Genomic DNA, 15079 nt, shown 5'->3' on the forward strand with positions numbered 1-15079 from the left:
TGAGGTGCTCTCTGCCTTCAAGCAGAACTACCCCTACTACCAGAAGATGTGTTACGGCGTGTACCTCACCGCCAAGAAGCTAAAGAAGTATTTCCAAGAGCACGCAATCACCCTGGTGAGCACGGCCCCCATCAACGAGATCATGGGCTGCTGGGATGCCTCCGGCCAGGTAGCCAAGTGGGCCATCGAGTCCCAGGCGCTGGCCGACTTCCTCGTTGACTGGATAGAGACCCAGTACCTGCCTCTGCCGCCCGATTTGATGCACTAGCACATGCACTGCGACGGCTCCAAGATGCACTCCGGCCTGGGAGCCGGCATTGTGATGTCCTCCCCCAAGGGCGACTGGCGCCGATACGCGTTGCAAATACACTTCGCCGCCTCCAACAACGTTGCCGAGTACGAAGCGCTTGTGCACGGCCTCCGGCTGGCCAAAGAGATTGGCATCCGACGCATCCTCTACTATCGCGACTCGGATTTGGTGGTGCAGCAAGCATCCGGCGAGTGGGACGCCCGCGAGGCCAACATGGCCAGCTACCGCTTCCTGGTCCAGCAGCTCGCCGACGGGTTCGACGGATGCGAGTTCCTCCACGTCCCCCGCACGGACAACGAGGTCGCCGACACGCTGGCCAAGATAGGCTCTACCCGGCATGCGATCCCACCCGGCATCTCTCTCGAGCACCTGCGAAAGCTGTCCATCAAGCCGTCTCCAGACTCTTAGTCCATCTTCGTCCCAGACGACCCCGCTGCACCCCCGCCCGACCCTAGAGACACCGGCCCAAGCGCGGGGACTGCCGCCCCGGCCTCGCCAGCCCCCATGCCCAGCCCAGCCCCGGGGGTTGCCGGCTCCGGCCCGGAGTCAGCAGCCCCCGGGCCGGAGCCTGTCGGCTCAGGCCCGGGGACTGCCGCCCCGAATCCCGTCCAAGTGGTCGTCTTCACAGTGGTGACGACACCATCATGGTCGTCTTCTTGCCTTCCTAGAGAGCTGAGTGCTCCCCATGGACGAAACCGAGGCCCGGCAAGTGCAACGCAGGGCATCTACCTAAAACATCATCAACCACAAGCTCGTCAAGCGCAGCGCAACATGTATGTTTCAGCGCTGCGTCGAGCAGGACAAGGGGATAGAGATTCTCCTCGACATCACCAGGGCGAGTGCGGGCACCACGCCACCTTGAGGTCCTTGGAGACCAAGGCTTTCCGCCACGGCTTCTACTGGCCCACGGCACTAAAGGATGCCGAGTCACTGGTCCTCAAGTGTGAGGGCTGCCAACGCTTCAGCAAGTGCAGCCACCAGCCGGCTATGGCCCTCCATGTTTGGTTCTACGGTAGGGTGCGTCGACTACAAATTAAAATTTTCCTGCGCGCAGAACAACCAGGAACATGCTACGGGAGATTGATCACAGATCGTTACCACTAGACGCGCAGTGTCGTGCAGCGGAAGAAGAGTTGGGGCAGCGCGTCTCCGTGGATCGTCTCCTCCTTGTCCGATCTCCCTCGAACAGCCAGTTGTTGGTTCCCACGTACTGGTTCGCCGGAGTGGCGCAAGTGCACCGCCTCTAACGGTATCCACGCGTGTAGGAGGAACACCGTGCGGTGGACTACTAGGTCCGATCACACAGTCGACGGCGAGTGGAGGTGGCTATTCGCAACACATGCAAACCCTAGTGACAACTCCGAAGCGATCAACCAGATAAGTGTGCCGCACCTCCACTATATGAAGGCATCCGTCGCGGGCTCAACACTTCGGCCTCGCACGGATCCTAAAGCCCATAAGTCTACTCGGTCGCAATCCGAATACAGTTCGGATCACATCCGAGCAGTGTCCTCTGATCCGTCCTCGTAGGTTCCTTCCATTAAGCGTGTGACCCGTTAGGTTCAAGCCGGCTTGGTCGCAGTTTGGATCACCTCTGAACTGCACGGTTGGTAGCGGCCTCTAGCAAGGCATGCCGACCACCAAGCAGACAATGAAGCCGGTTGGCGAACCTGTCACTAGTACAACAAGCTGCTAAGCAAACGGTTTTTAACCCCTTTCCGCGACGGCCTTTGGAACCGTTGCCAAGTGAGTGTGGGCGATAGGGGGGTCCTTCCCACACGACCCAGAAACCGTCGGGGATATGCCCTCCTGGCACACACGCTCGGCAAAATGAGGTCGTGTGCGACCGGCGAGCACTCAAATACAGAAATACGTACAGTAGTGCTCAAAAAAATACAATTATACAAGCGAAATCATTTCCGGTCATAAGTACATCCCACACAGTCAGCCAGTGCTAAACGTTTTCGTTCGTATATACATCCCACACACTCGCTCCAAGAAAAATGTTTCTGTTCGCAAGTACATCACAAACAATTTTCCCGGTTAAATCGTTTGTGATAGCGTTTCCATTGCACACGGTATTAACAATTTTATCGTTTGCGTTATTGAATTCATCACACACGATGCCTAGAAAAAACTGTGTGTCAAGGGTTGTCCATCACACACAGTTTTTATGTGGTAAACGTTTGCGCCAGGTGGCCTAACGCAAACAGTTTTCAAGAGGATGTCGTGTGTGATTGTTCATTGGGCCAATTCCATTTTTTCCCCTAACTTTGTCCCGAGCTCATCTTTACCCCTAAAAAAATCAGTGCTCAACTATGCCCCTCTTCCGTTAGATGGCATTATGAAAATACCCCTCCACATTGTTTCCGTCGGGTCAAAGGCCTTTGACCATCTCCGAACCGTTTTCTGTACATTTTCACCCTCAGTCTGTTTGTCACTTAAGGGTGGGACCTGTAACTTGTTTAGAAAAAGCAATCATGTCCCTACAACTTTTAAAACAAAAGCAATCAGGTCCTTGTATTATTTTAGTCAAAGCAATCGGGTCCTTGCAATTTTTTGGAAAAAATCAATCGGGTCCTTGTGGCCAAGGCGGTGCCGGCCATGGTGGTGGCTGGCCGCTCACGGGAGTGAGCAGCAGTGGCGACGGGAACGAGCAGCAGCCGCGCCGGCTGCGCTTGGGCGCGAGTACCGGAGCCAGCCGCGAGCAGTAGCAGCCGCGCCGGCTGCGCATGGGTGAGAGCGGCGGCGTGGGCGCGAGCAGCGGAGCCGGCCGCGAGCAGTAGCAGCCGCGCCGGTCGTGCGTGGGCGTGAGCAGCGACGCCGGGGGCAACAGCAGCGGGGACGAGAACGAGCAGCAGCAGGCGCACCGGCAGCGTGTCGGTGCAAGCAGCGGTGCCGGCGACCAGGCGGCCATGCTCCAGGTGATCTGGTGAATAGTAAATGGTGAACAGTAAATTCAAAAAAAATAGCAAAAAAATTCAAAAAAATCTGAAATTTTGTGGGATCGGAGATACTCAAGGGAGCAAGGCGCGTGCAAATTTTGTCACAGTTTGGACATTCCAGCAGCCCATGTCAAACGAAAAACTTTAAAATGTACGCTGTGAGCAGTGAATTCAAAAAAAATAGCAAGAAAATTCAAAAAAATATGAAATTTTTTGCATCAAAGAGGCTGGGGTGCGCAAGGTGCGTGCAATTTTTTTTGCGTTTCGACACTGTAGGAGCTCGTGGAGAAGAAAAACAAAATTTGGCGCACAAAAAAACTTTGAAAATGCGCTATTTTGTTTTTTTTTTGCTAGAGCACCTCGCATGTCATTTGATCACAAAAATTTGCAAGCGCCTTGCGCACCCAAGCCTCTTTGATGCCAAAAAATCATATTTTTTTAAATTTTCTTGCTATTTTTTTGAATTTACTGTTCACAGCATATAAATTTAAATTTGTTCCTTTCCCACGAGTTCCTGGAATGTCCAAACAACGCGAAAATTTGCACACACCTTGTGCCCTTAAGTATCTTCGATCCCACAAACTTTCAGATTTTTTTGATTTTTTTTGCTATTTTTTTCGAATTTACTGTTCCCCATGTTACTATTCATCAGACGGTCAAACCCCTTTGACCGGACGGCAAGGGCATTTCTGTAAGGTGACTTGACGGAAGAGGGGTATTTTTGAGCATACCTGAAAATTAGGGGCAAATGCCAGGTGGTGGCTCAAGTTAAGGGGATAAATGGAATTGTCCCTTCCTAGAAACTGTGTGCGTTATTTAATGCATCACACATAGTTTTTTCTCAATAACCGTTTGCAATACGAAAACCCAATTAGCAGGCTAATTATCCGATTATTCATAATCCATTTACTAATCTGATTGACATTTCATATTAAGCACACAATATATTTCATTTTCATAATTGAAATACATCAGAGTACAACATCATATAGCTTCAGCACTCAGCTACCCCATTACACAACTACACCAGGACCAAGTTTCATATGCAACATGTATAACCTTTCGAAATTAGCATCATAGACGGTACATAGACAGATGTATCTCAAGTGGAAAACTGCTGAAGCAGAAGGCGAATATTGAGCCTTCATTGATGTTGAAGGTCTTTGTAACTTTAGGCCAGTGCCTGTGGATGATTGACCGTCCATGCTTCGTCCTCTTCAGGAACACTTCAATATTGAACCGTGGGTGTTGTATGAATACCTTCCTCGGCTCCTGACCATACAGGTGGTTTGAGAGGTAATCATCAGTGAACTGCTTTGGAAAGGCCTGAAAACAAGGATGTGCATAAATATCTTCTCTATATTGGAAATGGGGCAAAGGAATAAAAAAGGCAAGGTATAATAGTTAGTACTATCCTGTAGTGAACTCATGTCTTCTTCATTGTGCAGACAAAGATCTTGTTGTTTTTTGTCGCTAATTTCTGTATCCTAACAATCTTTCTGAGTTTCTTGACTTGAATGATATTCATGGACAACTCATTTCCCCATATGCAAAAAGGGTCGACATAGATCCCATGGACAACTCATTTCTGAGCTACATTGACATGCTCCAGTGCATATAAACTGGTTGAAAAATCAAATATGTGTCCTTGGTTGCATGCTTAGGTCCCATGCAAGAAATGGGAATGAATTTCAAACACCCTGCCACCGTCACTCGGCCGCAAACATTGAGATACATGGCTTTTAAATTCTAGTAAATACAACACTCGGCTGAAATTCATGAAACTTGGCATGCTATCATGGAGCGGCATCAACATGTCGTGGTAAAAAATTTGTCCCATTTGGGGCAGGTTTGGGTATATGCTTCTCACAAACCAGAGCTTCTCACAACAAGCGTGATGGTTTCGGTAGGGAACGTGCCACCTTTGGGGACGAAACTATATCCGTTGCCTGTTATTGCTTTCAAAATTTTCCGAATGTCAACATAGAACAAAAGGAGTGTTGTGTTCAATTTTGGAATTTTTCAGGGTTCGTTTGGATATTTTTATACATTAACTGGGTTTCCCAGGCATTTTAAGCGCATAATGCAAATTTGAACTACATGCAGATGCTCCAGTGCATATTAACTGGTTGAAAAAACAAATATGTGTCCTTGGTTGCATGCTTAGGTCCCATGCAAGAAATGGGAATGAATTTCAAGCACCCTGCTACTGGCACGCGGCCGCAAACATTGAGATACCTGGTTTTTAAATTCTAGTAAGTCCAAAACTCGTCTGAAATTCATGAAACTTGGCATGCTATCATGGAGCGGCATCAACATGCCATTGTAAAAAAATTGTCCCATTTGGGGCAGGTATGGGTATAAGCTTCTCACAAACCAGATCTTCTGACAACAAGCGTGATGGTTTCGGTAGGGAACGTACCACCTTTGGGGACGACACGATATCCGTTGCCTCTTATTGCTTTCGAAAATTTCCGAGTGTCAACATAGAACAACAGGAGTGTTGTGTTCAATTTTGGAATTTTTCGGGGTTCGTTTGGACATTTTTTATACATTAACTCGGTTTCCCAGGCATTTTATACACATAATTCAAATTTGAACTACATGCACATGCTCCAGTGCATATAAACTGGTTGAAAAATCAAATATGTGTTCTTGGTTGCATACTTAGGTCCCATGCAAGAAATGTTAATGAATTTCAAACACCCTACCACCGTCACGCGTCCGCAAACATTGAGATACATGGCTTTTAAATTCTAGTAAATCCAAAACTCGTCTGAAATTCATGAAACTTGGCATGCTATCATGGAGCGGCATCAACATGCCGTGGTAAAAAATTTGTCCCATTTGGGGCAGGTTTGGGTATAAGCTTCTCACAAATCAGAGCTTCTCACAACAAGCGTGATGGTTTTGGTAGGGAACGTGCCACCTTTGGGGACGAAACGATATCTGTTGCCTCTTATTGCTTTCGAAAATTTTCGAGTGTCGACATAGATCAACAGGAGTGCTGTGTTCAATTTTGGAATTTTTCATGGTTCGTTTGGACATTTTTATAAATTAACTGGGTTTCCCAGGCTTTTATGCACATAATTCAAATTTGAGCTACATTGACATGCTCCAGTGCATATAAACTGGTTGAAAAATCAAATATGTGTCCTTGGTTGCATGCTTAGGTCCCATGCAAGAAATGGGAATGAATTTCAAACACCCTGCCACCGTCACTCGGCCGCAAACATTGAGATACATGGCTTTTAAATTCTAGTAAATACAACACTCGGCTGAAATTCATGAAACTTGGCATGCTATCATGGAGCGGCATCAACATGCCGTGGTAAATTTTTTGTCCCATTTGGGGCAGGTTTGGGTATAAGCTTCTCACAAACCAGAGCTTCTCACAACAAGCGTGATGGTTTTGGTAGGGAATGTGCCACCTTTGGGGACGAAATGATATCCGTTGCCTCTTATTGCTTTCAAAAATTTTCGAGTGTCGACATAGAACAACAGTAGTGTTGTGTTTAATTTTGTAATTTTTCGGGGTTTGTTTGGACATTTTTATACCTTAACTGGGTTTCCCAGGCATTTCATGTGCATAATTCAAATATGAACTACATGCACAAGCTCCAGCGCATATAAACTGGTTGAAAAATCAATTATGTGTCCTTTGGGGCATGCTTAGGTCCGATGCAAGAAATGGGAATCAATTTCAAACACCAGGGCACTGTTGATTGCCGGCAAAACGTTGAGATACTTTGTTTTTAAATTCTAGTAAATCTAAAACTCGTCAGAAATTCATCGCAAACGTTTCAGTTAGAACACCCGTATGCAAACCGACAGCTTCCCCAGGAAGCCAAGGGAAAATGTGCCGAGCAGGATTTGTGCAGCTCTTGATCGCAAACGTTTTAGATAGAACACATGTATGCAAAGTGAGAGCTATGGTCTTCCCCCTTAAGTCGAGGGAAAATCCACAGCACAGGATTTGTGCATCCCTTCAACGCAAACGGTTGTTTTGGATGACCCGTGTGCAACGATGTACAAACAATTTGGTTAGATTTGCATCTGTCATATTGGGTATGTTGCCATTTGTCAAACTGGAAAGATTTACATTTGTTGATCTAGTAACGCTGCCATTTGTCAATCTTTCTAACACTGCGATTTGTCAAAATATGCAGCTAGAAATCACTAGCACTATCTAATTTTTGCAACTAAAATTCAGTAATTAAGCATAGATTTCATTCATAGATTAAGCAGTCGTTCTTAATTTATACAAACAGTTCAACTCGACGGCTGAACCGACCAAACTTCTCCCCAACTGTTGCCAACCACATACTGAAATAGCTAGTTCAATTATATATACTAGCTAATTTTAAATACGTTATACAGTTCGACCACACATCTATAGTCAGATGAACTGAACAAAATAGCTCCTAAATACTACTGCTACCACGGAGGGGCTTTGTGCTACTTCCGGCAGCCTCTCCTCTGCCGAGCGTGCTTAGTAAGAGGCAGAGAAGGAGGAGGAGCCTACCGACGAGCTGGACAAATGCAATACGGTGCCTGTCGCTGCTGCACGTTCAGCGACGCTCGCCAGCTCGAACGCCCACTGCGGCTCCAGACGATCCCTCTCGAAGCGGCCGGACTGCTCGTAGAGCTCCTGATTCCTCGCCTCTGCGTCGGCGTGTGCTGCGGCCACGGCTGCGGTAAGGCTCTTTGTGTGCTCGACGAGGCGCTCCTCCTTCTCCCGCAGGAACTCGATGTAGCATGCAAGATCGCTGACGCACGTGCGGGCCTCCACCTCCGCCTCCCGCCTTCGGGCCGCGGCAGCGGAGCGGGTGATAATCCCGGCGGTCGACGGTCGGCTGGCGGCCACGGCGGCCGACGATGGGGTGGCGGCCACGACCACCACCTCCCGCCTTCGGGCCGCGGTGGGGGAGCGCGTGATGGCCATGGTGGCCGGCAGTGGGGTGGCTGCCACGACGGCTACCTCCCGCCTTCGAGCCGCTGCGGCGGAGCGGGAGATGGCCCTGGCTTTCGAAGGTGGTGTGGCGGCAACGGCGGCCGGCAACAGCTGCCGACGGGTAGCGGCGGCGGAGCGTGTGGTGGGTGTTCCGCGCACACGCAACAGGGACGCTACGCGCACTACACTACGCCGGGGACTGCGTCGCCGCTGCGGTGTAGCCTCCCAGCTGGAGCTGTCCTCTGATGACGGCGGAGTGGCTGAGCGACGACGACGGACCGGTGCCATTGGCGATTGTGGGAGAAGCAGACGAGATAAGATACAGGGAGGGAGAGGAAAATGCGACGCAGGACTCGCCGGCCGTGAGGGTTTTTTATAGCAGGCCGGTAAGCATTGGGATTTTGGGCGATTTCACCGAGTCGGGCGGGAAGCTTGCGCGGGAATCTGCGAGGTTGCGCGCGAACGGGCATCCGGCTCAACCTGGCCTCCGTCGCGCATACCCAGTCCAACGGCCAGGTCGAGCGGGCAAACGGTCTGATCCTGGCCGGCATCAACCCGCGACTCGTCGAGCCTCTCGTGCGCTCACCCGACAGTTGGCTCGACGAGTTGTCAGCTGTCCTTTGGAGTCTCGGGACCACGCCCAACCGGTCGACCGGGTTCACCCCGTTCTTCCTCGTCTACGGAGCCGAAGCTGTCATCCGCAACGACATCGAGTTTGACTCGCCTCGGGTGAGCATGTATACAGAAGTTGAGGCCAAAGAAGCTCGCGAAGATGGCGTTGACCTGCTCGAGGAGGCGCGCCTTCTGGCCCTCAACGGATCGGCCATTTACCAGCAAAGTTTGCGCCACTACCACAGCAAGAAGATCAATCCCTCCTTGTTCCGCGAGGGTGACCTCATGCTCCGGCTCGTTCAGCGAATAGTCGGCCAGAAGCTGGCCTCCCCTTGAGAGGGCCCCTTCATCATCAGCAAAGCCCTCTGCGACAGAAACGCGTACTACCTCATCGACACGCAGAAGCCGAACAAGCGGAAGAGAGACACAGCCGGCAAGGAGACGAGCCGGCCCTGGAACGCGGAGCTCCTCCGCCCGTTTTACAGTTAGCCCTATGCATGTATGTATCGCTACCTTTTGTGTTAAATGAAAGTAGCAGGTCCCCCGAACGACACTTGGGGGCTACCTTTTCTCTATCAAATACCGTGTCCCGCACACCCTTATGGTTTTCCCCCATCCCTCCGGGTCGGCGCGTCCGGCTCAGGGGCTCGGGGGCTAGCCGGCTCGACCGCGCCCCGCCATCCCCCTTAGTCTAATTTCGGCGTATCCGAGTCGCCACGGCCCTACTCTTCGCCCCAAGCCACAGCCCGGCTTCGGCTGTCCGGCTGGCAAGAGCGCAAGGCCAAATGCGCCGGCATGCGGAGGTTTGCTAAGTGAAAGCGGTCGGATCGGTCTACCCGGCAATTGCCGCACGACCAGCTGCGCGGTGGCCGGCTTCGCTGCCCATCGCCAGCCGGCCCAGTGGGTGTTTCGCTCGCGCTCAACGTCTGGAAAAAAAACTAAGTACTGCGTGTTTCTTCCCAAGGCCGAACTCCTTGTCACAACCCAGTACCCGGCTGTTCGACCAGCGGGAGAGAGGCCCAAAGAGGGAGCAAACAAGAAAAGGTCTAAAGACGGGCAGCAAAAGCATGAACGGCCGCGAAATATTTACATAACAAAAAGCCCACGGCCGGAGTTCATTACATTCCCCTACACCCCAGTGGATGGACCTGCTACTTAACAAAATTCAAAGAAAACGGCAGGTCGGCCTCAAGCGGTGGCCGCGTCAGGTTGTGCGCTTGCCGGCTCCTCTGCACCAGCAACGGTCGCCGCGCCGGCCGCCGGGTCCACCGAGATACCGGTGTTGCCCAGCGCGGCCTCGTCGTCCGCGTAGGCGTCCGTTTCGTCGGAGCTGCCGGCCGGGTCGTCGAGCTTCAGGCCGAAGTCGTCGGGCGGAAGCTCTTCGCCATCCTCCGTCCGCTCCGCGTTGAACTCATCATGCGCGGCGAACGAGGCGAGGTAGCTGGCTCGTCCGGCGATCCGGCGCGCCCGCGCCTCCAAGTCGGCTTCCGCGCCGCCTGCTGGGCCGCCAGTTGGTCCAGGTCCAGGGCCGGGTACCAAGACATGGAGAAGCGAAGAGCTAAGTCCGCGCCGGCACGAGCCGCGGAGACTCGCCACGCGTGGAGCCGAGGCACGCCGGCCTCCAGCCAGCGCGCCAGACGCGTAACGCTATCGGGAGCCACCGCCTCCGGCCAGAGGGCGGCCGTCATGCCCAACCCGGCCGCAAACAGCCTCCGCATCTGCTTGTCGAGGGCCTTCAGACGGGCTTCGGCGGCGAGCATGAGGTTCAGTTGATCTCCAAACAGTAAGGTTCAGTTGATCTCCAAACAGTAAAGTGTATCTATATCTCTAACAGGAAAAAGAATAATTATTAATTCCTTGCTGATCTCCAAACAGTAAGGTTCAGTTGCTTGCTGTTATTTGCACTTTATTCGAATAAGTATGCAGACAAAGCATTCATTCACAAGAAAAACATGCCTGTTCTAAGCTAATCAGGAATACGATCTTAAGTATATTCTCAGTGCAGAGATGTGCATGCATATACTCAGTTAGCAACCACATAAACATACTACAGGTAACAGGTGGCCATCTCAGATGAGACATAGATTGCTAACTCTTGTGAGCAAATCACACCAGTAACAGTTAACTTCGGCGGTAACTGCAAGAAGACGTGCCTTGTTGGCCTGTAACTTAAAACATGAAAAACTCACTGTACCTTTCTCTCTCTGATTGGAAATTACAGAACTAAACATGGTAATTAGTTCCCTGCTTGCTGCTCTGCTGCAGTATGGTTCGGTTATTACTAGACTTTGCACTTTATTCAGACAAACATGCAAGCAAGATATAGGGTGACACTACAGCAGCTCTAGCTTCAGGATAGGTGTCCACTGTATTTTCGAAGATGGACATTCAACAAGTATGTATAAGCTAGCAGGTAGTGTCCTTTGGAAAAGTAATTCCTTGCACCAATCTGTGTGTACAGCTAATCATACATCTCTACAGGACCTATGCTGACTGTCGAGTAACGTGATTATATTAGGAAACAAGGTTAGACTAGGAAATATTCTGGCTTGCCTTGTACTCCAAATAAATTATGTACTCTTATATATATGCCCACGAGGCTCAAGCAATACATCAAACTATTCCACCAATCTCTCTCCCTTCTAACATGGTATCAGCCTAATCACGATCCAAACCCTAGCAGCCGCCGCTTCCGCACCCGCGCGCCGCCCCCGGGAGGGTCGGCCTCCAGGACCGCCGCCGGGGGCCACGCCGCCCGTACCTAGGGTTCGTCCGCCGGCCGTGTTGGCCGGCTGCCCTAGAGAGTCTTTTTCCTGAGCCCTTGCTCCGGGTTTTTTCGCTCTCTAGCCGGTCGTTTTGATCGGCGTTTTTCTTTTTGGTTTTCTGATCTATTCTTGATCGGTTTGCGTCGCCCGCCGCCGCCGTCGACACCCCGCGCCTCTACTCCGACACCGGCGCGCCCGGCTGGCTACTTCATCGACCGGGCGGCCTCGCGCGTCGTCCGCGCGTCTGCCCGGCGGTCGCCCCGACTCGGCGGCCTCGCGCGTCGTACGTGCATCTGCCCGCCGGTCGCCCCGACCCGGCGGCCTCACGTCATGCGGCGGCCCTTCACCGCCGATCTACGTCGACCGTCACCGCCCTGCTCCGACCGGGACTCCTGCATCACCCCGATCCGGCGGCCTCGCACCATCCGGCGGCCAATCATAGCCGCCCTGCCGCCCGCCGTTGCCGGCTTCATCTCGGACTCCGCCGCCACCGCGCCTCCATCGAGCAGCGTCCCCGACCTCGCGCGCGATCGGATTGATCACCCGCCCACCGCCGCGATCCGCCTCATCTACGCCGTGCGACTGACCTGGCCCGTCGGTTCCGCGCGCCTCCGCAGGCCCCGTGAAGACCGTCCCGAGTTCAGCGCGCCCCTCTACCGATCGAGCAACGGGCTGCCGCTGCGTCGCCCTGTCGGGCCGCAGCGCCGCCGCCCCGTGGTTCTTCTCCCGGCTGCACTGACCCGCGTCACCGCTGCGTCGCCCCTTCGGGCCGTAGTGCCGCGGCCCGCGGTCCACCGCCGCCCCGAGGCCGTCCGCTTCAGGTCGTCCCCGTGGCAGCACCGACCCTCGCGCCGCTGCTGTGTCGCCCCATCAGGCCGCAGCAAGCGTGGCACGCGGTCCACGCCACCGTCTCGAGGCCGTCCCCGCGGTTGCACCGACCCGCGCTCCTCCGCCGCGTCGCCCCTTCGGGCTGTCGCGCTGCGGCCCGCGGTCCCTGCCGCCGCCCCGAGGTCTTCCCGCCGTCGCCCCGACCTGCCCGCCGCCGCTACGTCGCCCCTACCTACCCGCCGCCGCTACGTCGCCCCTTTGGGCCGTAGCGCGGCGGCCCGCGGTCCACTTCGCCGTCCCCGCGCGTCGACTTCCCGTGGTATGCGCCCCGCCGCCTCCCTTGGCGCGGGAACGCCACCGTCCGCGCCGGTCTTCGTCATGCTGTCGGGTTCTTCGCCTACTTCGAGCACCGCCGCCGCGCTCCTAACCTAGCCGCCGCCGCTCTTCTTTGGCTGCGGCCGCCGCTACCCACGTAGCCGCTGCCGCCGCCCGTCCACCTCCTTCGTCTTCGTCCAGCACCAGCCCGTCGCCAGCGTCGCCGTCATCTACCCCGACCACTTCGTCTACTCCGACAACCGCGGGCGAAATCGGCCTTGCGCCGATTGGCGCCACAACCGTCGTCGAGTCCTTCTCTGCTGGCCTCTCGAATTCTTCGACATGGCGTACAGCTCGTGCTGGTCCCAGTCTACGCATGCCCGGTGCTGGCAACACCGCCGCATGCCTTCATCCACGACGTGTCCCCGGACCTGGCAAGCCTGCTGCGGCGCTTCGTCAACTTCGTCTTCGTCCGTCTACGCATGCCCGGTGCTGGCAACACCGACGCGTGCCTTCGTTTATGATGTGTCCCCGGGGTTGGCACCCCGGCGCGACGCGTCGCCAACAACGTCTTCTTCCCGGCGCACCACTACTTCGACACTTCTGCGCCTATGACTAACTCGGTGCCCTCTTGCGCCCGCGGCTCCACGACGATTTCCTCGACACCGACCACCCCGACTCGACATCGACCACGGCATTCTTCGCACGGCTACCTCGACCACGGCTCCACCACCCACGCTCTCGGCTACATCGACAAACGGCACAAAGGGCTACCGCCTGCTTGAGCAACCTCGCCGGTTTCCACTCCAGCCACAACTCCGCGATGCGTCAACCGTTACGACTGTGGGGGTGGGGGGTGTCCATCGGCTTGCCTTCGGATTCTTCTCCAGTCTCACCGTCTGCGTCGCTACCGTTGTGACTGCGGGGGGATGTCGAGTAACGTGATTGTATTAGGAAACATAGGTTAGACTAGAAAATATTCTGGCTTGCCTTGTACTCCAAGTAGATCATGTACTCCTATATATATATGCCCACGAGGCTCAAGCAATACATCAAACTATTCCACCAAATCTCTCTCCCTTCTAACACTGACCATAAAAGATGGATTACTGTGGATTTCTAGCTGCATGATCAAGGCTCTGAACCTGATTCTATTTGCATGATAAGGATTAAGGAGGTGTCGCTACATGCATATTATTATGCATATAAAAACTAAACATTGGTTCTTCTCCTGTAAAAGAGATACCATTCTCTTGTTAAGATAGAAACATGCTACTACCTGATGTCTTTGATGCATCCCTTGCTTATTTCTGAAACTACAACCCAACAAGCAGTTTATATGGGCGTACTTTCTGTACTTGTTGACCTACAGCAAAACAAGCAATCTAGTATGAATCATCAGCCTGGCAAAGGGAAAGAACACAAAGGATGACCTACAGGAAAACAATAGGGTTCAAGTCAACTTGAGGACCCCTTTCCCCATTCTAAACCTGTTCCTTTCTGAACCAAGCATCAGCCACACATAGCAGCTTATGCTCCCTCCGACCCGCAGCATGCCTCTGCGCACAGGTTTTGGTAGTTAGCATTCTATATCCATTCAATGCCAAAACAGAGTCTCGACGACCAACAAAAATATTTCGACATGCCGCAACCGATCCGCAGATCCTGCCACTCCATTCAAACCGAGAGCATGTTCAGTAAAAACCCAATCCATGTGGGCAAATGTCACCAGCAGGATCAACAAGACACGAGGGAAACACGTTGGATCCATCTATACAATGCCATCCTTTCCTCCCCAACTTTATATCTCAGATAGATACAAATACTATGTGTTTGCTTTGTATCCCGTGTACAAGCAAATACAAATACTATGATAGGCAGCCCTTAAACGACAAAAGCAAGCTGCTTTTCACAGGAGAAATATAAAAGCCAATCACATCTCTTTACATTGAATAGTCTGAAACTCATTCATGCATTCGCTATAAACTTACCAAGCTACCGTAAATGAATTCATAATCGGCCAGAGAACAGCAAACACATGTGCTCAAGTCGTATCTCAGGCAGAGGTTGCGGATTTGAAGGCCCTCCAATCTGGCCTTCTATATCTGATTACTGGAGGGAGGAAATATTCAGGGATTTACTCTGTTCAGCTTCAGCAATTCTGCATGCATAGAATTTCTGCTAGCAGTAGACGGCAAAAGAAAATCTCGATACAATAAAATACAGATAGTACTGTCTTTTCTTCGGATTCAGAAATAGATTAGTACATCTGAGATAGCATAGATTACTGTATATCTTCAAGCGTATCACTTTTTCAAAAGCTGATTTATCTTTTATCTCTTGGAAAGCT

General features: G+C 52.5%; 1 protein-coding gene across 1 annotated transcript; it reads left to right on the top strand.

Moving 5' to 3' along the window:
• The first annotated feature begins 271 nt into the window (after positions 1-271).
• Positions 272-718, top strand: LOC141026856 (uncharacterized). Its single transcript, XM_073503716.1, has one exon. The coding sequence runs from the start codon at positions 272-274 to the stop codon at positions 716-718; it is 447 nt and encodes a 148-aa protein (XP_073359817.1).
• Positions 719-15079: the final 14361 nt, after the last annotated feature.

This window comes from Aegilops tauschii, chromosome 7 (genome assembly GCF_002575655.3).
Source record: "Aegilops tauschii subsp. strangulata cultivar AL8/78 chromosome 7, Aet v6.0, whole genome shotgun sequence".
Classification (NCBI taxonomy): Eukaryota; Viridiplantae; Streptophyta; class Magnoliopsida; order Poales; family Poaceae; genus Aegilops; species Aegilops tauschii.

What these genes read in the sequence shown, in the direction of transcription:
- LOC141026856 (XM_073503716.1), top strand. Translation starts at nt 272, where the DNA reads ATGCACTGCGACGGCTCCAAGATGCACTCCGGCCTGGGAGCCGGCATT.